This window comes from Colletotrichum orchidophilum, assembly GCF_001831195.1.
Source record: "Colletotrichum orchidophilum strain IMI 309357 chromosome Unknown Scaffold_161.1, whole genome shotgun sequence".
In the NCBI taxonomy this organism is placed as follows: domain Eukaryota; kingdom Fungi; phylum Ascomycota; class Sordariomycetes; order Glomerellales; family Glomerellaceae; genus Colletotrichum; species Colletotrichum orchidophilum.
In genome coordinates this window covers 71,865-96,624 of record NW_019173117.1, presented here as the reverse complement: position 1 = coordinate 96,624, position 24,760 = coordinate 71,865, and the positions used below count along the sequence as shown (strand labels likewise).

Genomic DNA, 24,760 nt, shown 5'->3' with positions numbered 1-24,760 from the left:
TCGTAACTTTCTTCTCCCTACCGTAATTTATTCGCGAACGTCTGTCGTCCATTTCTCAAAGAACTCGATGGTAAAATTCCATCACCTTGTTCCACTTGGCAGATGAGGGCCGCGTTTGTGTCTCACCAGCGCCGGAAGCCGTCCGACTTTATTGTGATTCCAGATTGCCCTTCAAAACGACAAAAGGTGTAGCCTGGTCATTATGGCTCATCCTCCATAGTAGGTGACGTGTGGAATCTCCGTAGTGTCGTCACCTATTGCGGAAATGATACAGTCTGGACCCAGGTTCGAGAATGAGTTCTGGAGGCATTCGTTCCAGACTCTGGGTTGGCCATCCACGCGGGCGTCAGAAAATTCGCCGGTCTTCTTCCACTCTCTCTGCTCACAGCAGTCTACCACGTACCCAAGAAAAGGATAAATAATAATTTATATACCTTATCACGATCCGTACAAAGATATATTTTTTGGTATAATTCTAGATCTTGAAATTAATTCACTTAGCCGATGTGGAAGGGACAGCTTCGGTGACGGTGCTCAGAGACTGGCGGAATCTTCTGACCCCCGCGTGGCATCCTGGTTTGGCTGTAGATATCAATCACAGATATCCAGACCGTATCTTCATGGATAATGATGGTGGCCAAAAACGCCCAACAAACTTCGAGAATCAAGTTTGTCAGTAAAGTAGAGGCCAGTTCGCTAGCCTCTAAGATGCGAAAGATCCCAGATCAATAGCAGAAGAACGCCATCGATTGCGCCAAACGCAAAGTAAGATGATATTAATCTTCATGCACAAAGTCACCTCAGGCCTTGCCGAAGTTGTGGTACTAAAATAATCACTGTGGAGTAAATGCGTTCGTCAAGCTGTCTTCTCGTCGGTACACAACTTCATCATTGTATCTTCTGGTTTGACAATTTGACAAGAGCAGTCGAGATCTTCGCCTTCGCCGCTGGTTCGTTGACGACTAGCGCCGTGAACAGCGACGCAACCCGGCCATCCCAAGGGCAGAAAAGGTGCGTGGGTTCAAAGCTCGACTGGCCAGACTTGTAGGCCGTCGCGGAAGCAAGCGAGACAAGGGTCCCCGCCAAAATAACACCGCCGAGCCTGTGCACTGACGACTGCAATACAACACCATCCTGCTAGATCGACCCTTCGGGAAGAGACTGGGTTCGCACTACTATATAGACCGACCCAAGCCCGCGGTAGAGCAGATGGCAGTTTCCAACTTCGCGACCAGACAGTACGCTTCTGAAGCTTTCGTCGAAAGCTGCGGCGCAATCCTCTTCGACGTTTCCAAGGACCCAATAGAGGTCTGCCTGCTCCGTCACCTGACTACACACGAATGGCTTCTGGCCAAGGGGAGACGCAATTGCGGCGAGTCGAGGCACGAAGCTGCCTTGCGGGAGGTGCAGGAGGAGACGGGCTTCCGCTGCCGACTTCTGCCTTTGGACATGGCCACGCGGGCACCGGCGGCTGATGACATTGCGAATGCCCCAGATCAAGCAGCCGCGCGTCGAGGAATTACGGAGCCGTTTATGCTGACGATGCGAGACATTGACGGAGGGGCCGAGGTGAAATTCATCTGGTGGTATGTTGCTACTCTCGAGAGGGGAGCAGTGGAAGAGGCGGCCGGCGGGGAGACGCAGTTTAGTTCGGGTTTCTTTAGTTTCGATGAAGCTGTTCGGAAGCTGAGCTTTGAGACCGACCGCCAAGTTCTGAGGAAGGCCATGCAACTAGTTAAACAAACGTCTCTTCGGTTGTAGGCAATCGAAGTGGCCATCAAACCTCTCATGCTCATATCCCCGCATGAAGATGCATTTCTCAATTCGGCATGGCCTTCGCAACACACGCAGGCAATATCCACCCTTCTTCAATGGCGCTATTTTCCAGGTAGGGGTTACATAAGCGGTCCTGTCAGCTTTGGGCCAATGGCAACGCTTCATGATAGGACAACGTGGCTGGGGGCCTGGGGCTGTCGTCACCCTTCCCCCAGCACGGATAAGGCTCAGGCTCGAGCTGATAAGGCCAGGTGGTGCTGGTGCAGCTGGGGGTTGCGCATACCTTAGGTACCTCACTGCCCGCGCAGCGTAGGAGCTGAATCTGGATACTGGCTGCCAAGAGGGACCTCGAGCTTCGTAGCCTTTCATACTTCAACTCCGAAATAACTTCATCTCGACTGTTCGATTCAGTCGCTGGATACTTCTTACCTCATCACCAAGCTTCGTTTCAACGGATCTGGACTCTCCATCGGAGCTTCATCCGATTCTACTCACTCTCGCCGCGGGCAGCTCGCCGCCTCGTGTGATGTGAAACGGAGCTGCCGTTCCCTTCCCGTCCATTCTTGTTTGCGTGTCGCAATCGCAATCCCCGAGTCCTCCCACCAACCCATCACAACCCCTCTATATACCGGAATCGGCTGGAAGCTCGAATTCCTATCCGGCAACATGACTGCGTGGAACGTACGTGCCGCGTCGAACTCGCAACGCGATTCCCGAGGCTGTCCGCTAACTAGTTGCCCAGGTATTCCGTTTCATGGGAGACATCTCCCACCTCCTCTCGAAATGCATCCTGATGATCGCGATACATCGCAACAGAAGTGCTGAAGGTACGCTACTCGGGCTTCCATAGGAATCACCCTCACTGACAGAGTGTCTGCGCAGGTGTCTCCCTCATCACCCAGGGCCTATACGCCCTGGTCTTCTGCACGCGCTACCTCGACATCTTCTCCGAACAGTCAGCATGGAACTTCATCTTCAAGATATTCTACATCTCGTCATCCTTCTACATCATCGGAGCTATGCAGTGGATCTTCCCCCGCACCAGAGAGCGCGAGCTCTCGTGGAAGGTCGGCGCCGGCGTCTTCGGCGTCTCGCTTATCTTGTCTCCCTTTGCCATGCTCATCTTCGAGAGCTACTGGAGCTTCCGAGTCGTAAGTTTCGACCTTGCACGAAATCCGGTCATGTAAGCCACGCAGATGTTAACGTATATCAATAGTGGCTTTGGGACTTTTCCCAGATCCTCGAGTCCATCTGCGTTCTGCCTCAGCTGCTCTTGCTTCGACAGACGACCGTCCCGACCGTCATCGACTCGTTTTACCTCGTCACACTGGGCTCATACCGTGGGTTATACCTAATCGGCTGGATTACGCGCGAACTCGATATCAATGACAAGGCGCCAAACACGGTCTCGGTCATCTTCGGCATCATTCAGACGGCCCTGTACGTCGACTTCGCCTGGGTATACTACACTCGCCAGCGAGTCAAGCTCCGCAACGGCGGCATTGTGGATGCCGACGACCTGCGCCGAGGCTGGTTGCTCAACAGAATCTTTGGAAAGCGTATCGACGCCCACTCTGACGACGAGGAGAGTGCTCCAGCTCTTGGCGACGATGACGGACAGGGCCGCCGTGGTGGCCGGCCCAAATGGGGCGCTCGTGGCATCTCTGTCAGTGCAGATGAAGGTGTTCTGGACACCGACAGAGACAATCAGCGTCGGGATGAGGAACTCGAGGAGGGCATCATTGACCCCGATGCCAAGTTGCAGGATCCCGATGAGCTCGCCCGTGTGCTGGATGACGATGATGACGACGATACGAACAAGGCGTCTGGAAGCAATGGCACACCCGCCGGGATTGACAACGGTTCTGAGTGGCGCAACTAGCCCTCGAGTCACATTCTTATCCCGTTGCTTGCGCCTGGTGGCTTGAACATCTACACTCCTCGAAGAGATGCGTCCTACGAGAGGTGGAATTTCAAGGCTCCATACCCTTACGCCTAGAAGGAAATTGACTAGCGCTAAGTGGACACGAGAGAACGGGTACAAGAGACCTCATACTAGTCGAAGTGTTTATAGTAAACAGTGTATGAGGCCACATAGACGGTTTTGAAAGCGGAGTTTTGGACATGATTCTCTAGTGAGGATATAAAATTGTTGTGTGTTTTACGAGAGAATCAATACGGAGGACTTTCATGATATATGAGTTCTGTTGATCACATCTTGTACTGGCAGCATTATCTGTAGTTTGCGCGTGGGACCTGCGCGTGCATTTGCGACATTCCAGACTCAGTCGTCCATATTGTTGGATCCTACTCTTGTGTTTCTCATACTGTGTCCATTTCGTGGACAGACACACTCTCTCGTCAAGCCGCTGCTGATACAAATCAGAGCCGCGCCTAGTTGGCCTGACATCGCGGACCCAGGAAGGATCCCCTCGTAATGTCCTCCTCCCATATCATTGCCTCCTCCAAATTTCGCTCAAATACACCCAAACACAACGCTTCGCCCAGATCATTGCCGCGCGCTGTATCGAACCCAAAAACAAGTCCTCCCTCAGAACAATCATTGCACAAGCGCCCAAAAGGCCAATGTTTCCAACGTAGACACCAAAAAAATAGTATTGGTGGTCCCCGGGTTAGCAACTAAAGGCGGGTGTGAAGTGGGATGAGAATACTCCAGATCGCTTCGAAATAAAAAAATAAAAATAGAATCTCTCATTTCCCCATTAACACGAGAAGAAATGCTGGCCCCGTCCGGGAAAAAAAATAATCGAAAGATTGGTCGCGTACGGGGAGTTGTTTTTAACGAGCCGTCGCCGTCGCAGCCGCCGTCGTAGTCGCGTTGGTAGTAACGTCGTCAATATTGCCGCCAAACGTCCGAATCTGCTCCACGCTCGTCAAGCCGGCCCATGCGCCCGAGAGCACGGCACTGTCGACGTCGAAGCCGCCCGACGCAGCAGTTTTGTTGATGCCGGTGGCGTTTTGCAGGTGGCAGAACTGGGCGGTGCCCTTGACGAGCGCGACGCCGACGCAGATGCCGCCGCCGTCGAGGAAGACGTCGTCGCCGACGGCGTCGCTGTACCCCTGATTGTACTGGGCGCAGAGCGTCATGCAGGTCAGCATGTCCGGGACGGTCATGACGAGGATGTCGCGGAGGAACGTGTTGATACCCTGGCGCATTGGGTAGTAGGTGTTGCAGAGAACGTCAAAGGACATGACCTCGTCGTTGTTGAAGCGGATGGGGGAGCCGGAGGCGTCGTAGGGGGTTACCGTCGTGTTCACGCCGGGGGTCGGCTGCGGGCAGTACGGGTTGATCGGGGCCGGGGAGGGGACGCCGAGGAGCTGGATTACAGCTTTTGGTTTGTTGTCGTCGTCGCCGGAGGGGCTGGGTTGCGAGGAGGGGGCGCTTTCCGTCAGCCTTCGAGGCTGTAATGACGAAGACGGAGGAGGAGGAGGAGGAGGAGGAGAGAGAAAAAAAAGAGTTGGAAGGAGGAAGGGCTAAGGTAGAGGATGGCTCATTCGTCAGACATACCGGTTAGCCAAACCCAACGCCAGACCCACGGCGATGGCGACGCCGACGATGATGACTCCCAGTGCGACCGCGGCCCAGAACCGCAGCACGGTCAGGCCCAAGATTGTCTTTCTTGGTTGCTGCTGTGGCCCCCTCCCGCCAATGCCCTCAAACCTGCGTCTCCATCCCGCCAGGGTGCCCTGCTGCCGTTCGAGGTCGGCCGGCGCCAGAGCCGGCGGCGGGACGCGGTGGTGGTGGCGGTGGCTTTGTCCTCGTGCGGGCACCGGCACCGGCGCGACGACGGGCGCCTCCGAGCTGATTCTCGACTCTGGGTACGGTGGCGAGGCGTCTGGTATGTCGTCCCCTCGGAGGTGGGCACCCGGAGGGTACGATGTAAAGGATTCGATTTGCTGTATCCTAGGCGAGGAATCTATCGGCGATTGAGCGTCGTGACTTGGCGGCGGTGGTGGTGATTGTGATTGTTGGTGTCGTTGTGATGGTACCGAGTTCGGGTCGACGGTCACGGTCCCGGGTTGACGCCGCTCGTGGATCGGGATGATAAACTTATGTTTCTCCTCCTCCATCTTGACATCGCAGGCCCGCCGCGCGGCGGGCGGCGGGGATTTGGTCGGAAAATTTGGGGGGGGATTCACGTGGAAGCCGTCCCTTTGAAACCGTCCTCTTTTTGGTTTCCTCTAGGCGTCTTCTTTTCTTTGTTTGTGGTGTTTTTTCCCGTCCGACCACAAAAGGCACCTCACAGCTGCTGTTGCTACATGCAGGGGCCCGCGTGTAGGATTCTAGGTACCTCCGTCTCTGCAGGTCCTCCCCTTCTTCGTATCCCCAGGCAGCGTTGGGGAGTGTGAAGTAGGGTGTAGGAGCTATGGTAGTGTAGAGAGATTGTCAATTCTCAATCAGCGGTTACGGAGTATAAGGTGGCCAGAAATTGAAGTGATAAGGATAAGCCTGGATTAGATGAGGCAGCGGGAAAATGGGAAAACAGAATTGGGAAACGGCAAGCAGTATAGACACGCGGGGGCTAGGAATAGAGGACCAGCAGTCTCTCGCAGGCGTAAAAGTAGCAGCCGGGTTCCCTGAAGGCAATGAATCCGACCAAAAAAAAAAGGGGAGGGGGGAGGGGTGCAACGTGTAGATGGTGCGCTGTTGTTGGTCGGCTTTCACCCTTCCCTTTCCCAGGGTCGTGGAGTCTTCAAACAAGCTCGTCCTTCCTTCCCAAGGCTTGCTCCCAGATATAAACGCTCCAATGAAGATTGCTTCCTCGATCTGCCTCGTGCGCTCGGAAATCTGCTTCTGCTTCGATTGCAGATGGGGATGTGGAGGGGGATATGGAGGGAGTGAGGGAGTTGGTTGACCAGCCGGGATGAAGGCCTCGGGCGTTCCCCGGACAGGGGCGGGCGAGCAGCGGGCGCTTGTCCTCAACTCTCGAGTCTCACGCCTCCCTCTCTCTGAGGCTCTGAGCCTCCGAGTCTCTCCCAGTCTCTCAGGCGCAAAATCTACTTCTCGAGCCGAGCCTGGAGCCTGGGGGACCCGGAGCCTGTCACCGACAGCATGTTTCCCGCACCGCAAAAAGGTCGAATTTTAAGATGTGGCTGTAGCCGATACAATAGTGGAACCAGTGACATGGATGACCATGGAACGGGGAAAAGGTCGGACAGAAAAGCTTCCCCTGATGGCACACTTCAAAATATAAACCTTGGGAAAACCGAACTACGTCGTATTCCCGCTGCAAGCTTCACGGCTGCTCTTCGGACGATTGTATCCGTAAACACATAGAGATTGACGACTTCTTGCGGTCCTACATCGGTAAGAAGAGCAGAAAAGATATGGAGAGAAGAGGAATAAGAGGGAAGAAAAGTACGAATAGCAAAAGCAGCAATGATGCCTACACTAGCAGACACTACTTGGCAAAGGCTCACGCCCAACCGAAAGGCCTGCTTCCTTGGATCCTTCTTTCGGCAATTGGAACCGATGGACCGTTTACATACAATGGTACGCTGCGAGTCTGGGAGTCTTGCTGCAGGGGGTTGCGATAGCGATGACCCCCGTCGGATGCAATCGATCACCCTCCCGTTTTGCGTGAAAAGGGGAGTTCGTCCGGGCTCCCACTCGGGGGAAATGTGGAGATCGTCTCCAGTCCCCACGCCCTCTTTTCGGTCCGCTGACGCTCACACGCTGTTGAGAATCCAACGGGGGGTTGCACTTGCTGCTCTGGGTTGCTCGCGCCGTTTGGTGTCAGGCCTTGGACGTGAATCATTTGGAGTCAAAGGACAACGACTATTCATTCAGTCGTCTCAATCCTCGAGAGAGAAAAGCTGCTCGAGATTCCGCACCCGCAGACTCTTCATGTTCGTGCTGCCTGCGGCTGAAGAGGTGGTATCCGGCAGACGCTGATCGATTACTTCTAGTAGGTAGGGCATGGGTGGGATGCAAGATGAGACAGCTTGTTTGTAAGCGAAGCCAAAGACGGAAAAAAAGGAAAAGGAAAAATACTGCGTCAAGAGGACCCGTCCAAAAGAGAAGGGGAAAACAAAAACAAGAGGCCACAGGACTTATCCGTAATGTTGGCCAAAACCCGGAGCAGCCGACCCTCGGGATGCAACTGGAAAGTGGCCTGTCATCTCGGGGTCATTGTGGACTTTTTCTCTTGACGTCGTGGTAGGGCCGACCTCTATTCTCCACGGGGCAGACGGGGCGGAGCCTGGAGGAGGAGAAAGCGGATTATCCCGCCACGAGGTCGCAAGAGCTTTTTCGTTTTTCCCCTTTGCCCCGGTCCAGACTCCCGGGGGAAGATGTTGTTGTGGATTCTGGAATGATTTTTTCTGGCGACTCTCGCCATTTTCTCGCGAAATGAATCCCGAGGATGCGGGTCACGTGCCGGCAGAAAGCTGCCAAGATGGGGACGGGTGCCGGACAATGAGGCGCCCAAGACCTAAGGCCATCGGCCGAAACTGGACTGAACTGATTGTGACAGAGGTTAACTTGACGACACTTGCATGCAAGGAAACACCGAGCTTGGTAACCCGTTTAATACGTGTTCAATGTTTATGGGTTTCCTTAGGGTTTTGCCGCAACACTCGTGTGCAACAGTTGTGTTACAGGAAACATAAAATCCTAATCAGCAGCTTGGCTCGTTGAACTTCCAGCGATTCTGCTGAGGACTATACCTGGATTTGAAGCATCGAGCTAACTTGCGTCTCCATGGGAGTTCTGATCAAGTGTTTCTAGGTATACACATGGTGAAGAGTGGCACGAAAGAGACTAGAATTACAGCTTCTCGGATAATGTAAACACTAATTGACTGAGCAAGCCTTTCCCGTATTCTTCTTTTCTCGAACGCAGATGTTTATAATGAATATAACCTGAGCTTGTATTTTTTATCTTGAGTCGGTAGATAATGTGCCGCGGTCATGCCAACGTCAGTCTAAATGACCTTCTTATCAGTTGCTAACTGCCCTCCCGCCGTAGCCCAGCCATCTCCAAACTCAACGCCCACAACCGATTCTCTTCCTCTCGATCCCAAGCCCATGAAGCATACCCTTCACCCGCCCACCCCAAATTCTCCTCCGTCTCCCCCTTGACCTCGCAATCCTCCAGATAGAACGGCCCCCGCCCCTCAAACTCCCGCCCCAACGCAGCCAACACAGTAGTGGCAGCACACTGCGCGGGACTCTTGACCGTCCTCCATGCCGCCTCGTCCGCTCTCAACGCCTCCATCTGCTCCCTCACCCCAACTTGCAACCCCGTCACCGCCGTGCCCGGATGGACGCTGTATCCGCGGACCGCACCCCCCAAACGATGGTCCACACCGTTCGCCATGAGGATGTTGGCCGTCTTGGACTGCCCGTAGGCTTTGTACCCCTCGTAGGCACCGGGACGAGAAAAGTTGACGTCGGTCCAGTTCATGCCCTGGAGCCGGTGTCCCGAGGACGTGACGTTGACGACCCTCGCCGCGGACCCGGGCGCCGATGACGCGGCCATCAGATCCCGCAGCTCGATGAAGAGTACAAAGTGCGCGAGGTGATTGACGCCAAATTGCATCTCGAACCCGTCCTCCGTCCAGCTTCCCTCGGGCGTATACATGACACCGGCATTATTGATCAAAACATCCAACCGATCGCTACGCCTCTTGAACTCCGCCGCCGCCGACCGCACGCTCGCGAGACTGGCGAGGTCCATCTCGAGGAGCCGCACGTTCGGGGCCGAGGCGAGGTCGCCCCCGTCTTCGTCCCCATCTAGAGCGGCCCGGGCCTTGGAGAGATCTCGCGCGGTACCGTAGACGGTGGCGCCGGTCGCCGCGAGTGCTTTGAGCGTCTCGATACCTAGGCCCGAGGAGACACCTGTCACGAGGGCGACTTTGGACGGGAGTTTGCGGACGAGGTCTTGGTCTTTGACGATTTGGAGGGCCGTTGGGCGGGAGTCGCCTGGTCCGGCGAGGTTTTCGTACGTGTGGAGTTTGGTGTAGCGGCCGGGAGGAGGAGAATGAGACATGGTCAACGTCAAGGCAAGAAACCAGGATGGAAATTCGTGTCCAAGTGTAAATGAAATCAGGTGGCTTTGGAAAGATTGAAAGTACCAAGGGCTACTTTTGGATGAAGAAGATTCTACAAAGTTGCTTCCAGTCGTCTTCAAGCTGGCTCGGTATATATAATCATGTCTGCCACCTCGGGCGACGCTCTGAAGGAAGCTCTCACAGCTATAAACAGTCAGTTTTCCACCTCAAGACCGGTTGTCTAGTACGCAGGCGTGTCTAGGGCCGACGAGATAGCACGCTGCCATTGCACGAGTGGCAACAACATAGACATGATGTCTGACGAACCGAACACTTTATGTTAATCGACGTTGGCCATGCAAGGTGACCGGCGCCTTCGGGAATCCGCAGCTGATCCCCGAGATGGATGGTGGGCCTTGCATTAAGTCCGGAGTCGGACCTTACGTCACGGAACGGAATGTGCCTGCTTCTCCCCGCCGCACAAATATGGACCACCCGGCACCGGATGGCGGGGACGTGTACGGAGGCATCGCATGTGTTGAAGTTAGAAGAAAGCCAAACCGATGGGAGCTCGGGCCAAAGGGGCGCGCATGAACAACAGCCTGCCACCACCCACACGACGTCGCAGCGGCCTGGGCTTCTTTAGATGACAGCAAGGCACCCTTGCCGCCCGAGGGCTATCTACCCCGCGGATATGTTACAGCTCTCCAGAATACTACCCGAGGTCTAGTATGCACATCATTCATGCGAGGATTCCTCTTCAGACCACCTCCGAATTGCCTTACTCGGAATCCGATTTGAGATGAAATGAAGGAGGTAGGGTGGCAAGAGGCCGCGGAAGTAGCTCAAACCTGGGGTATATTTCGTAAGACTAGCCTAGAGTTACGCTTAATGTGTTGGCTGGCTGGTGTTACTTGTAGCTGTCCACCTATGTTCACTCCGGACTTCCGAGTGAGAGACACGCACTGCACACACGTAAGATATATAGAATGAAATATTTGTACATTGATAAAATACTTGTGATAACTGTTGACATCCAACTTGCACATTGTTTGGGCTGCATCCGCCCGGGGTTTGTTCCCGTCCCTCCGACCTGCCCGTTTTAAGCCATGGGTCTTTCTGGCCAGCCCGAGGTATCTTTACCAAGTATAACTCCTGTAGATATAACAAAGCTGAATTGAAATCAATGAACGAAGCGCTTCTCGAACTCGTCGAAGAGCAAGGGACTGATTTCGTCGCTGCTCATCCCCTCGACCTCCCAGAGAACGCCCTTCTTGTCGTAGTGTTCGAGTAGAGGCTCGCTGGTCTCCTGGAACTTGCGGAAACGCTCCTTGTACACAGCCTCGGTGTCATCCGGGCGCTGCATGAGGGGCTCTCCGGTGACGTCGTCCTTGCCAGGAACCAGAGGGGCATTGAAAGACGTATTGTACACCCGTCCCGACGGCTCATGGACCCAGCGCCCGGAAATGCGCTCCATGATGACGTTGAACGGGGTCTTGAGCGATACCACCAGGTTGATCGGAATCAGCTTGTCGCAAACCGCCGCCTGAGTGGCAGTCCTTGGGAAACCATCCAGGATGAAAGAGGCCGCGGGGTCTTCGGATGCTTCGGGGGGCCCGTGGCTGTCAAAGGCTCCGGTGGCCGCAACAAAGTCATCCAGATGCTCCTCGTAGAAAGAATCAACCGTGGCGGCGGAAGTTGACAAGGTCATGACCTGCGGTCTCCTGCGGCTGTTGAGAAGCCAGCCGTTCTTGTACATCTCATTAGAGATGAGGCGCATAATCAGATCATCAGCGACAAGCCCGCCCGACTTCATGGTCTTTTCGACCTTGATGCCTGTGAAGAGAAGAACAAGTCAGTATGTGAGTTAAGTTGTATAGAGCAAGCGCAACTGGCAGCGGAAGGATGTGACACATACCGAGAGGGGTCCGTAGCTTGACATTGTTGCGAAGCAGGTCTCCAGTGCTAATGGACTGAATCTGCGGAAAGCGTTGAAGGAGTCGTTCGGACTGCGTTCCTTTTCCAACACCAGGGGCACCGACGAGAATGACGCGGGCAGCTTTGCGGAGTCTCATAGTATACACGAATCAATGAACGATTGGCGCAGGTATACGATTGACGTGGGAGTTACGGGAGGGGGGTTCGAGATGCAAGTACTATGTAGCTTCGAAATTGGCTGGACTGGATGGCGCTGGCCCCAAGCTGTGCGGGGGAAGAGAAACGAGTCGGAATCGCAAGACCCAGACGGGATCGTGGTCGGGGGATATTCAGGAGAAAGCCATGATCTTTACAGGGCGACAGACGTTGGTATATAGCGACGATCTAGGTGGTAGGGAGAAGAATCAGAGGCAAAGAAGGGGAGGAAACGCGAAAGTCGAGGTGGTGAAGGAATGCCGAGAAGGAGGGTGGGGAACAGCGAGCGGACGCAGAACCGCGGTGGTGGGATGCAGGCAAGTGCAGCGACGGGGGTGCTGGCGCGCACGTCGGACGGGGATGCTTGGAAATCGGTCGATTTGACGGATGGGCGTTGAGGGGCCCCGAGGGAGGGACGTGTGTCGACTTTGCGTATGTGGCCGACGGCCGGATCTCTGGGCTTCAGAGACCTCCAAAGATTGGCAGCGTGCTGGCTGGTGCCCAAACAATCCTCCACTGGTGAGCCGTGACTGTGCTAAGCTAAGGTACTGGCCCCTCGGAGTGGGTCAGGATTCACTGCTGTCCCATCCGTACTGGTCACTCCAGTTGCTGTTGGACCCTGAGCTGGTGGTGTTGTTGCCTCGCCGGTCGGTCTCAAGCTCTAAAGTCCGGGGTACGCTAAGGCAGGCAGAGGTATGGGAGTACCTGGTAGGTAACCTCTGTCACAGCGTCTTGTTGCTGGCGATGATGTAGAGATAAGATAGCATGCGGAGGGGTAAGCCTGGTGCCAGCTGGCAGGCAAAAACAAGCATTGGAAGGAGTGAGAGACCTCGAGTGACGAGCTTGTGATTTCCCACCAAAAAATTGTCGAGCGGAGTCCCGGAGAAAAACCAGGGAGCATATTGTTGAGGGCGTCTTACGGTTTGCCAGCAACACCGCCGTCACAGTCAGCACATCACATTCCGATGCCGAACTTGGATTACCCATCACCGATCTGCTCAGTCGCTTGCTTGTTAATCCCTCCCAACAACCCTCTGAATGGGAGAAACCACGGGTGATGTATAAAGCTTGATGATGGCAATATTATGGTCATATATCCCGATGTTTCCTAGGGTTCTTATCGCTATTCTCTTTTTCCGGCTCTGGTTGTGGTTATGTAGGTAGGCGATGAGTGAATGACACGCTTCAAGAGAGCGTGCCAAGTTGCTAGAAGTTGGCTACCGCGCTCGATACTTCCAATCTGCCTCCTCCACCATGCCAGACGGCACTATCTGAGAAGCCCACACAAGTAAGCAAGAGTGACCGGTAACTGTTTACTGGTTGCTGTTCACTAACACCGACACGGGTAAAGGGCACAATTCGCACAGCCCAACAGCCCAGACAATCTAGTCTCTGGTAGTCAAGGCCAAGATGACCCACCGATCTACAGGAGACGGACGTTGTCTTTGGCTGGATATTCGTGCCCATGTGGCGATGGCAACAGACGAACGAATGAGCGGGTGGCAAGCAGCACAAACTGTGGCCGGCCAGACTATCAAGTGGCACGGGCTCGGCTCCGCGTGCCAGGTACGTACCTACACACAAAAGCGGCCTGGCGTGTGCTTTCTCATCAGCAGTGCCAGCGGGCGTTGTCTGGCGTGTTCTGCAAGCGAACCCGAGCAAAGCGAACGACGGAGGCAAAATCCCGTGATCTTGCACGTGCTACTTCTGGTGGTCTCTGGGGCCCCCCGGCCATGGGTGGTTTCGGAAGCCAGGGACAAGTCGTGGTGGCATTCCATTTGATGCGATCGGTTGCCCTCCATTCCAGAAATCTTGAGTTGTTTCGCATCATTGTACATCTTCCACTTCTCCATCATTGTCTTTAGTTGTAGTTTACTGGCAACCTCCAGATAGTCGCCCATGACTGCTGTTCTTCGGTAGTCCTCTCTTTATTTACACCAAAACCACTTGCCCTCCTGACTGCCAGTCAACCGCTGCAGAATGAGCGCCTCCGCCAGTGTCGCTCGTCGGGCGGCGATTGCCAACCCTCTCCTGGGCAACGGTAAGTCCATCCACTGCGTCTGCTTCCTGCCCGCTCACCCATCCCCATGGACTGCCTTCCTATGTGCAGGACACACTTGCAGTTCCTCTCTGACGTCCTCCAGCGCGTGCGCTGTCTAGCCTCGGTGTTTCGTCAGCTGTGCTCGGCCGAAACATAAGACATCTTCCTCGACGAGTAAACGCCCTCGCCCTTCTTGTACCTGTCCGTCATTTGGGTACCGACCATCATAACCACGGCCAGGCCTCTGGTCCGCCGCCGGGCTTCAATGTGGAAGCGGCTAAGAAGCCCCTTCCCAAGGAAAGCACCCCAGCGGCCAAGAGCGACTCAAAGGCTACTGCCGATTCCAAAGATGCGGCTCAGAGCGAGAGCAAGTCTTCCAAGGATGCTGCGGAAGCAGACAAGGCAGAGGCCAACGCATCATTGTCGGAACTAGCAGCTGCGAAGGGAACCTCTGCCGATGCCGAAAAAACCTCCAAGGAAAAGTTGACAGTTTGGCAAAAGGTCAAAAAGGAGGCTCACCACTACTGGGACGGAACGAAACTGCTTGCAACAGAAGTCAAGATCAGTACTCGGCTCGCCCTGAAGATGGCTGCTGGATACGAACTCAGTCGGAGAGAGAACCGACAGTTGCAACGTACCGTCCAGGATCTCGGTCGTCTGGTACCCTTTTCTGTCTTCGTCATTGTCCCTTTCGCCGAGCTGCTGCTCCCAGTGGCTCTCCGACTATTCCCCAACATGCTGCCAAGCACGTACGAGGGTCAGAAGTCAAGGGACGCCAAGGCGACGATCCTCAGAACGACGCGCAAAGAAGTCAGTCAATTCTTGCGGTCCAGCCTTAAAGAGACTGGTCTACCGTTGACTCCAGCGACGACTCAAAGTGAGGCATTTACCACATTCTTCCGGAAACTTCGATCCTCCGGCGAGTCGCCGACTCGTGAGGACATCATCAAGGTCTGCAAGATCTTCAAGGATGACTTGACTCTTGACAACCTCTCCAGGCCCCAATTGGTCTCGATGTGCAGATACATGAACCTCAACACCTTCGGTACCGACAACATGTTGCGGTACCAGGTTCGTCATCGTATGCGCCAAATCAAGCGTGACGACAGACAGATTAGCTACGAGGGCGTTGACAGCCTCAGCGTCGGTGAATTGCAGATGGCGTGCGCTAGCCGCGGTATCCGCACGGCGAGTGTTTCTCCTGCAAGAATGCGCGAGTACCTCCAGCAGTGGCTTGATCTCAGACTCAAGGACGGCGTCCCCTCCACTCTGCTGGTTCTGAGCAACGCATACATGTACGGCCAGGTGGCTGCACACAGCCAGATTGAGGCTCTCGTTGGTGTTCTCTCGTCTATCCCTGACGAGCTGTTCCATGAGATTTCCCTTGAGGTGTCAAGCGCCGAGGGCGCCGCTACCAATAAGCAGCGTCTGGAAGTCCTCAAGGAGCAGCAGGAGCTCATTGACGAGGAGAACAGCCAGAACGAGGAGAACGCGAGCTCTGGTTTTGCCACCCCTCGCGACATTGACAACATCGACGAGAAGGAAGACAGCAACCTGTCTGCGGATGCTCAGGCAGCTACCTCTAACCAGGCCAAAGAGGCCAAGGATGCCGAGCAGGAGATGCTGATCGCCAGAGATGGAAAGGTGCCGGTTGAGAAGGCGGAGAAGAGCGACAAATAGATCGCTCGCAGGTGTAGACTAACACTGTCTTTTTTCTTTGTTAGACGTGTATGGCATAAGGCTGGGTAGCGTGTACTAAAAGAAGAGGGTTCAAACACCCCTAGGGAACATCACAGGGCACTAGAAAGATCCATCTCAGGAAGCAAATAGATTCTCCTACTGTATAATGGTGGCTGTTGCCTACATTCTTATCATGCCCTTTTGCAGGTAAGAACCTTATCAGATAAACCTGTTCAGATGCCTTTAGGCACCATGGTTCGTTTCGCTCATCCGAAAGAAACATCTCTGCCTGGCCTGAGCTTCTACTGCGACCCGAGGCAACCCCCTGGTCTGCTTCTGTCGTCTGTTTCTAGGTTGCGTCTGCTTTGGCTGGCTTCGTCATAGCCCTCCGGAACGAGAGGTCTGACAGTGTTGCCCGGCTGCTAGCGAGCTACCTCATCGATTACCGCTTTCAGGAACGAATGTGGGTACCTTCCATCTCCCCGCTATCGCGCTACCCAACCCCAGCAGGTCAGCTACACTAAGCTCGCAGCGTCACCTCTCGTAGTCCAGCGACGGGCAGCTCTTGCCCATTCCCCACCACTGCCGCCGACGCTTCCTGCACATTGTCCGGCAGACGAGACCGCCAACTCCATCCGTTGCGACGATCCAAGACCAAGCCTCCAAGATCTGATTGTTTGCCAAACACCGCGATTCCAATTCCTGGCCCTGCGTCGTCTGATTTACCCCACGATCTTCCTTCTCACCTTGTCTAACACTAAAAGCGACTATTCCGACTCCCGACAACGACGTAACCCCACGTCCGCCTAGCAGGACGCCATGGCGGTCATGGACCAACACCAAGATGACTTCTCCAATGTGTCCTGGAACACGGACGAGCACACTGCTGCAGAGAGCTCGAGCTCAGTGACGGCCACTGAGTTCGACGAGGATGCCGATAGAAACGGACACCATGCCTACGAGAGCGACGCACCTGGCAATGACGACGATCGAGAAGTTCTGGACTGCACTGTTTCCGAACCTCTCAAGGAAAATGAAGGTTCCAAGGACACCTTTGTTTCATACCTCATCACCACCAATGTAAGGAGATCCGATCTGCGTTGTAGGCCTCGGCTATACAGCTGCGACGGCGGGATCTTCACGCGCTGACACAGATTCTATAGACCACATTCCCCTCTTTCCAAAGATCGCATACCACAGCCCGACGACGGTTTACAGACTTTGTCTTCTTGTATAAGGCACTGAGCAGAGACTATCCTACCGCCGCAGTCCCCCCTCTTCCCGATAAACAGCGTATGGAATATGTCAGTGGCAATCGCTTCGGGCCGGACTTCACCAACCGTCGAGCACATTCGCTGCAGCGCTTCTTGAACCGCCTCTCCCTCCATCCTGTCCTCCGCCGAGCTGATATCCTCCACATTTTCCTTGAGAGCCCGGACTGGAACGCCACAATGCGCAGCCGTAGCCTCAGGGGATCTCAGAGCAGCGATGCTGGAAGCAGTGGCGTGTTTGATAACCTCACCGACAGCTTTCTCAATGCCTTCTCCAAGGCCCACAAGCACGACAAACGATTTTTGGAGGTCAGGGAAAGAAGCGACAAGCTTGACGAAGATTTGGCCCACATCGAGAAGGTTGTGGCTCGCGTGGCCCGCCGGGAGAACGACCTCGAAATGGACTTCAAGGACCTGGCAGAGCAATTCCAGAAGCTTATCACACTCGAGCCTGGTGTCGAAAACGAAGTGAGACATTTCGCCAATTCGATCGAAGACACTGCCATGGGCCTACGAAAGCTCAAGGATGTTACTGACGGAGACTACCTCGGCAGTCTCCGGGACATGCAAGCGTACAGCACGGCACTGAAGAGTCTTTTGAAGGCGCGAGAGCAGAAGCAGGTGGACTACGAACAGCTCACGGAGTATCTTAACAAGAACACTGTCGACAGGGACATGCTCCAGTCCGGCCATGGCTCCGGCGGCCTGTCGGGTGCCAGCGGCCGATTGATGCGCAAGCTCGAGGACGTACGCGGAGTCGATCATGAGCAGGCTCGCCGCGATCGCCAAAGAAAACTGGAGATGAACATCGACAAGCTTACCACGGAAGCCGAGCGAGCTAAGAAGACAAGCGAAATGTTTGACGACGAGGTTGTCAAGGAGGTCGCCGACTTTGAGCGAATTAAGCGAGTCGAATTCAAGAAGCAACTTGGAGGTCTAGCCGACTCTCACATTGAATTCTATGACGAGGTCACCGAAATCTGGGAGGGCTACGTAAAGGCGATGGAGGAGGAAGGTGTTTCGGGCACCCGCAGCACCGGTGTTGAGCCTCCCGGTCGCCGGCTGGCGGAGTAGTATAAGGTAAGAAGCCTCTGGAATGCGGAGGGCTTGACGAGAGCCATGATTTGTGAAATTTCTCAACGAAGAGATGCTGGAGACAAGGCCGAACCCGCCTAATGGGGTTGTGTGTTGGTATAGGATCAGCTTCAAATGGCTCCGGAACATTGCCTCGGACAGAATTCAGCAGGCGGAGAGTGGGTTATGTCACCGGAGTATCGGGCACCAGTCAGGTGGAACTGGAATTAATCATGAAGACGGGCGCGTGGATTGTGATTCATGAATCAATACATTTTTTTCCTGTCACGATCTTGAACCCTAGTGAATAAAGGCTTCTGGGCCAGTGTGACTGACTTGATGGATTATTGCCATTTCATTCTAGGTGCGAAGGACTTTCCTGATTATTCTTCTCCAGCCAAGTCGTGGCTGTCTCCAAGGCTAACGTTCATTCATGCAGGAGCAAGGTTATTCGATGCGGTTCGGAGATCTGTTTGCCATCAAGGGGGCACCACCAGTGTTTGTTTGCCTCTTGATGCTGGACATGAGTCTTAGGAGGCCGTCAGAGTTGTGGCTTGCGTGGGAACAGGTCACAGAACGCTGAAGAGTTGGAGAGAGAAGAAGCATGCTTGTGGGTGTACGTCCCAGAACACGTCTTAACATGACCTAGGTGCAGAGTTCCAATGCGCTAGTGAAGTCAATGCTACTAATTATATCACAATCACATCCTATTGTGCACCGGAGGGAGTGTATACCACAGGAGTACTTCCGTAGCTGAGAAAACACAGAGAACGAACGGGACCAGATTCCGAAACGGTTGACTGTGTCAGGCGCCAAGGCAACGTGAGTGAAGCTCCCCCGAGCCAAGACTCTGAAGCGTGTCCCTGATTCGACGTTTGGGCCTCCTACAGTTTACCTACCCCCTCCCCCAACTGCCTCGGGAATGCGGAAAGTAGAAAGAAGAATTTGTGCTGCATCGTACCTTAAGTTAGCGTGAAAAGATCACAAAGTTTTCATAGGTTAACTTTAGGTTGTCATCGATAAACGTACAAGGCGGCGGTTGTGGGACGGAATGGAATGAACTTTGTCTGCTCATTAAGGTAATTCCGAATGGAGATACTGACTGTTCAAGATGGGGAAGCTGACGAGGTTGGCACCCGTACTTTCGCAAGTTTAAGGATGCGTACCTTACTATGTACTTTGGTACTTCACTCCAAGCACATGTCTTCAACGAGGCGCGACCAGCAGCACCTGGGAGGCAAAAAAAAAAGCGGTCGTTACTTTGACGAAGACACTCACGGGATTTCATCGCAACAACGGGCCAATGAGGTAGGGCCGTGACAGCTGCGCTAGTGTTGAAACGGCAGTGTTGGCGGTAGTGCGGCAGTGCCTACAGCATCTTATTGGGGGCCTTACTGGAGCCAGCGGCAGCTCCTCCCGCCCACCTGAATCGCCGCCTTCCCTTTCTGTGTAAGGCACCATAGTTTTCGGGTCCCTATCATCAGAGGTGCAGGACCCCTGAGTAAGTCGTAGTCAAACGGGTACATCTTATTATCCGTAGTGGCCCTAGGTTTGCGTGTACCTTAATACCTGCCCAAGTCGAGAGAGAATCCAATGCGGCCGGTTAGAAGGGGGGTTTGTCTGACTGTAGCAGGTAGCATTGGGCGCCTTGTCCGCTTGCTTATGTTCCTGCCGTTTTCGAGAAGGCCACGAAACACCATTGAGCATGCGGCCAGAGTCTGCCTTGTGTTCCAGGTCACATCTCGCGTCAGCATCTTTCCTCCCCGGATTTGCTTCTGGTTTTGTTTTCATCGCTCAGTCACCCGTCGCGTTTCCAACTCACTCCAGTCACCAGCATCTCTGTCTCTGGGATCGTCAGTAATAGGTGCTGCTCCACCTGTTGGCATTCCTCGTTCCCGCTTGGCCCTGGCCTCGGTCACATTGATACACAGTAATAGGTACTGCAGGCGGATGAGACGGAGCTTCCCCGCTGTTTATTACGCAAGAACTCTGGCCTTTCAGGCGAGACTTGACCAACGACCGCCAGCTACCTACATCGAATTTGCGTCGCCAAGCAAAAGAAACGGGCTTTGCCAGGTGCTTCGCGCCATACCAGTCCAGCCTGAGAGCAAATCCGTGTGTTCCAAGTAAGAAGAAAGCGGAATCAGTGTCGCGCTGCAAGGGAATCGGGAAGCTTTGGCCATCTTCAAGGGCCGCCCCTGCCACTTGCGACTCGACCACGTCTCGTCTTCCGCCCCTTCCCCCCGGCCTACCTAGACGAGCCAAGCCTTCCCTTTGTTCCCCTGATTGACGATAGAGGTACGTTTTGTGTCAGGCAGCCTCTTCTAGGGGTTTATTCTTCAATTTTTTTCTTTCCTCCTTGTTCGACTCGAAATCGATACGGGCACTGAAGCTAATTGTCGACTCCTATCTCTTCAGTCCCTCCTGTCTTTGCGCATCATCAACTTCCCTTCGAGGGGTCTTCGGCAGCGCATCATGAAGCTTTCCGCGGTTCTCCTCGGCCTTGCTGCCCTCGTAAGCGGTACTTCCTACCCTCGAAACTACGAAACGAACGACTACTATGTTCTCGAGCTGGATTCGTCTACATCTGCCGGCCAGGTTGCGGACCGCTTGGGTCTGAGGCACGAGGGTACACTCGGCAATCTCGACGGCCACCATATCTTCTCAGCTAGGAAGGTCGAGCATGACATCGTCAAGCCAGCCCTGCGAGAACGCAAACTGCGGAAACGCGCGCTTGGTGGCTCTGACGTCCTCGATGGCGTCCGTCTAGCGCAGAAACAGCAGCTTCGAAAGCCTTGGGAGAAGAGAATTCTCCCGCCGTCGCATGGCCCGGCCAATTTCGCTCGCCAGGAGACTCCCGACCCCAAGATGGTTGAGCATATGAACGACGTGATGAATAACCTAGGCATCACCGACCCCATCTTTAATGAGCAGTGGCATTTACTCAACACCATCCAGCCAGGACATGACATTAACGTCGCCGGCGTCTGGAAGCAGGGTATCACGGGCAAGAACGCAACCGTCGCCATTGTGGACGACGGTCTCGACATGTACAGCGACGACCTGAAGCCAAACTACTACGCCGCTGGCTCCTACGACTTCAACGATCACCGCGAAGAGCCCAAACCCACGCTTAGCGATGATAAGCACGGCACTCGTTGCGCTGGCGAAGTCTCTGCGGCGAAAAACAACATCTGCGGTGTCGGAGTGGCCTACGAATCCAAGATTGCGGGCATCCGTATTCTGAGCAAGCTGATTTCGGATGCCGATGAGGCTGTTGCGATGACCTACGACTACCAGCACAACGACATATACTCATGCTCTTGGGGCCCGCCTGATGACGGTCGATCAATGGACGCGCCTGGTATCCTCATCAAGCGTGCCATGCTCAAGGGCATCCAGCAGGGTCGTGGCGGAAAGGGATCCATCTATGTCTTTGCCAGCGGCAACGGTGCCGCGAACGATGACAACTGCAATTTTGACGGATACACGAACTCCATTTACAGCATTACTGTTGGTGCGATTGACAGAAAAGGCCAGCACCCTTACTACTCCGAGAAGTGCTCGGCTCAGCTTGTTGTTACGTACAGCAGTGGCAGCGGAGATGCTATCGTACGTTCCCCAGCCTCTTTGCGTGGCAGGACCAGAACTAATCCCTTGCGCAGCACACCACTGACGTTGGCCAAAATGCCTGCTACAACGGCCATGGTGGCACTTCCGCCGCTGCTCCGTTGGGCGCTGGTGTCTATGCGTTGGTCCTCGAGGCCCGCCCTGACCTGACCTGGAGAGACATGCAATGGCTCGCCATGGATACCGCGGTGCCCATTGACGAGGAGAATGGACAGTGGATGCCGACCAAGATCGGAAAGAAGTTCAGCCACACGTATGGATACGGCAAGATTGATGCGTTCAAGATGGTCGAGGCAGCCAAGACTTGGAAAAACGTCAAGCCGCAGGCGTGGTACTACTCTCCATGGATTCACGTCAACAAGGACATTCCCCAAGGCAAGGACGGCATCGCGGCCAGCTTCGATGTTACAGCGGATGCTCTGAAGCAAGCCAACCTCGAAAGACTGGAGCATGTGACGGTCACCATGAACGTGAACCACACGCGCAGAGGCGACTTGAGCGCCGACTTGATCAGCCCCGAGGGAGTTACTAGCCACCTGTCTGTCACTCGCAAGATGGACTCTGCGAAGTCCGGCTACGTTGACTGGACTTTCATGAGTGTAGTTCACTGGTAAGTTGACCCAACGACTGACGAGACACAAGATTCCGAATGCTGACTATGCACCAGGGGTGAATCTGGTGTTGGCAAGTGGACTGTCGTTGTCAAGGACTCCAAAGAGAACACACACAAGGGTACTTTTATCGACTGGCACTTGAAGCTCTGGGGCGAGTCGATCGACGCTAGCAAGGCCACTCTCCTTCCCATGCCGACAGAAGAGGACGACAACGATCACGCTCTTGTCCCAACCACCACTCTGCCAGCTGCTATCACGACAATGACGCACCCTGCCGAGAACACTGCTTCTGTGGTCAAGCCTTCCGATCATCCCGAACGGCCCACCAAGATCCAGTCTGGAGTCGGCGCGACACCTACGGAGACGGGCAAGCCGACAGACACGCAGGAGACGCCGGCGGCGACTACCAGCCCGTCGAACTGGGTATCTTGGCTCCCGTCTTTCGGAAAGGCCGGCGTTTGGGTATATGGCGCCATTGCCCTCATTGCTGTGTTCTGCTCTGCTCTGGGTATCTGGTTTTACATCCGCAAGCGTCGTAACAGCGCGCCCCGTGACAACTACGAGTTCGAGCTGCTTAATGAAGACGAGACGGAGGGTCTCAATGGCGAGAAGCGTACGCGGGGCCGTGAACTCTACGATGCATTTGCTGGCGATGACGAGGACGATGAAGATGAGGCTGGGGCATACCACGACAACCGGGACCGCTCGAGAGAGGGCAGCGGCAACAGAGAGACTGATAGGCTTACTGAAAAATAAGGCGCATGGCAGGACAGGTATGGGCGTCTATTGCATATAAATACCTTGAGCTTCTCTTTCTCGTCACTTGATAGCATTGGGCATTGTGGGTGGTGCATTTCTATGGAAGCTAGACGGCGCGGTTGGTGTTGTGAGGCGCAATGAATCAATCAATTGGAAACGTTGGATACCTTAAACCAGGTGTGTGAGTGTGTGAGCGCTCTTTGTTTGGCCGTTGCTGAGGTAGAGAAAACGTCCAAGCTCTGCGAAGGTGAGGGAGTCCCGGTCTGATGTGTTGACCTGAAGGGCGGGAGTGCCCGAACCGAACAAGACAGCTACTGCACGGCTCCTGGACGGCTAAAAATAAGCTCTCAAGGGTCTGCATTTTTCTCATGTTCGAATACTTGCTATCTGGACTGTATCTTGTTTTACGTTTTGATCTCTGTTGGAAGCCTCGGTCTCTGCTAATGGTCAACCAGCAACCTCTGGCAGCAAACCTACGGCAAACGCTTGGGACAACAGTACACATGTTCATGGTGCCGAATGAATCGGCTTTGATTCTTTTTCTTCATGTCTTCGAGTCTTGGCAGATGTCAACGCGGTCCACGTCACCTTCAGTCCGTCGGTCTATATTTGCGCCAACCACCTCTTTATTCGACTACCCGGGGCTGATGTGTTACCGCATTGGATCGAATTGACTTTTTGCAGGGAACCTGATTACCGGGTGCCGAATCTGTCCCGTTCGTATCAGGACCTTACCTTGCCGGGGGCTATCCGTACCTTACCTCGCTTTCTACTCGATTCAAGGATTGAACAATTAGGAGACTTTCAGCCATCTGTTTTTTTCCTCTTCCTCTCTTTCCTCGTTTTCACGTTATTCTGACCGGAGACACCCTGCCTGCAACCCTGCACCTGTGTCTCATCCCGATGTCACATCTCACATCACTTGCCTGCCTTTCAAAGTGTTTTGTATTTCGTACACTTCGGCAGGAAACCCCCCCCCCCCCCCCCCCCCCCCCCCCCCTCCCCCCCCCCCCCGGCCCCGCGGACCACAGGCCCCACCCCCGCGGACGTAGNGGCGCCTCTGCCCCCCCCCCCCCCCCCCCTCTCTCCTCCCGTCCACCCATTGGCGGTTAGCAGGAACAGGAAGGACAGCAGCATGTGGTAATGGGCAAGCTGGAGCCTCCTCCTCCAGTGGCCCCGTCAGGGCAGATGGAAACGGGGGGCTCTGGGCCTCTGGCTGCATGTCAGCTGCAGCCATCGGAGTCGTGGTCACTGGTCAATGGCAAGCGCGACCGTTCAGTGGCTCCATTCCGACCGCCTCTTTTCTTCTTCGGAGCTGCTCCTTCTCCTCCTCTTGATTCTCGGCCTGACAGTGACCCTGTTGACCCCATCATGCCCGTAGACAACTATCCCCTGTCGCGGCTGTTCGTGCCCAGTGGCAGCGGCATTCGATGAGTCTGTGTTGCCTTGCCAGCCCAATCGATGACACGCCTGGTCTAGCAGGTAGGAGCAGAGTGACAGAGATAGTGGAACAGACGCAAGACCCCGGTCGACGAGACAGGGTTTCTGCGATTTCTCTCCGCCCAAGTCGCTCCCAACCCCGGTCGAGCATCCATCTTGCTAAACCCAACTCGGTGGGCGAATGACGCCGTAGCACAACCAGTCAACCTCGCCATTTTCCCAGCTTTTGATTTTCTTTAGCTTCTGCCGGTGTGCTTGAGTCGCCAGGAAAGCTCAAGCTTCCAGGGAACCCTCGGAAAGCGTTTTTTTTTTTTTAACCTCTCGTCT

At 54.6% G+C, this 24,760-nt stretch overlaps 7 protein-coding genes across 7 annotated transcripts; 4 read left to right on the top strand and 3 right to left on the bottom strand.

The window, feature by feature from the left end:
* Window positions 1-1,209: 1,209 nt before the first annotated feature.
* On the top strand, window positions 1,210-3,658 carry CORC01_12684 (ER lumen protein retaining receptor; the record flags this gene model as incomplete). Its single annotated transcript, XM_022624303.1, has 4 exons — window positions 1,210-1,710; window positions 2,519-2,603; window positions 2,659-2,927; window positions 2,993-3,658. The coding sequence occupies 4 exons, from the start codon at window positions 1,210-1,212 to the stop codon at window positions 3,656-3,658; spliced, it is 1,521 nt and encodes a 506-aa protein (XP_022469216.1).
* A 917-nt stretch (window positions 3,659-4,575) lies between these two features.
* On the bottom strand, window positions 4,576-5,868 carry CORC01_12683 (uncharacterized protein; the record flags this gene model as incomplete). The annotated part of the gene is made up of 2 exons (XM_022624302.1): window positions 4,576-5,179; window positions 5,306-5,868. The coding sequence occupies 2 exons, from the start codon at window positions 5,866-5,868 to the stop codon at window positions 4,576-4,578; spliced, it is 1,167 nt and encodes a 388-aa protein (XP_022469215.1).
* A 2,878-nt stretch (window positions 5,869-8,746) lies between these two features.
* On the bottom strand, window positions 8,747-9,790 carry CORC01_12682 (short chain dehydrogenase; the record flags this gene model as incomplete). The annotated part of the gene is made up of 1 exon (XM_022624301.1): window positions 8,747-9,790. One exon carries the CDS (start codon window positions 9,788-9,790, stop codon window positions 8,747-8,749), a length of 1,044 nt encoding a protein of 347 aa, XP_022469214.1.
* Window positions 9,791-10,974: 1,184 nt separating this feature from the next.
* On the bottom strand, window positions 10,975-11,866 carry CORC01_12681 (adenylate kinase; the record flags this gene model as incomplete). The annotated part of the gene is made up of 2 exons (XM_022624300.1): window positions 10,975-11,627; window positions 11,710-11,866. The coding sequence occupies 2 exons, from the start codon at window positions 11,864-11,866 to the stop codon at window positions 10,975-10,977; spliced, it is 810 nt and encodes a 269-aa protein (XP_022469213.1).
* A 2,038-nt stretch (window positions 11,867-13,904) lies between these two features.
* Window positions 13,905-15,645, top strand: CORC01_12680 (uncharacterized protein; the record flags this gene model as incomplete). The annotated part of the gene is made up of 2 exons (XM_022624299.1): window positions 13,905-13,965; window positions 14,069-15,645. The coding sequence occupies 2 exons, from the start codon at window positions 13,905-13,907 to the stop codon at window positions 15,643-15,645; spliced, it is 1,638 nt and encodes a 545-aa protein (XP_022469212.1).
* Window positions 15,646-16,464: 819 nt separating this feature from the next.
* Window positions 16,465-17,990, top strand: CORC01_12679 (PX domain-containing protein; the record flags this gene model as incomplete). The annotated part of the gene is made up of 2 exons (XM_022624298.1): window positions 16,465-16,725; window positions 16,809-17,990. The coding sequence occupies 2 exons, from the start codon at window positions 16,465-16,467 to the stop codon at window positions 17,988-17,990; spliced, it is 1,443 nt and encodes a 480-aa protein (XP_022469211.1).
* Window positions 17,991-20,465: 2,475 nt separating this feature from the next.
* CORC01_12678 (subtilase) lies at window positions 20,466-22,990 on the top strand (the record flags this gene model as incomplete). Its single annotated transcript, XM_022624297.1, has 3 exons — window positions 20,466-21,602; window positions 21,656-22,230; window positions 22,288-22,990. The coding sequence occupies 3 exons, from the start codon at window positions 20,466-20,468 to the stop codon at window positions 22,988-22,990; spliced, it is 2,415 nt and encodes an 804-aa protein (XP_022469210.1).
* Window positions 22,991-24,760: the final 1,770 nt, after the last annotated feature.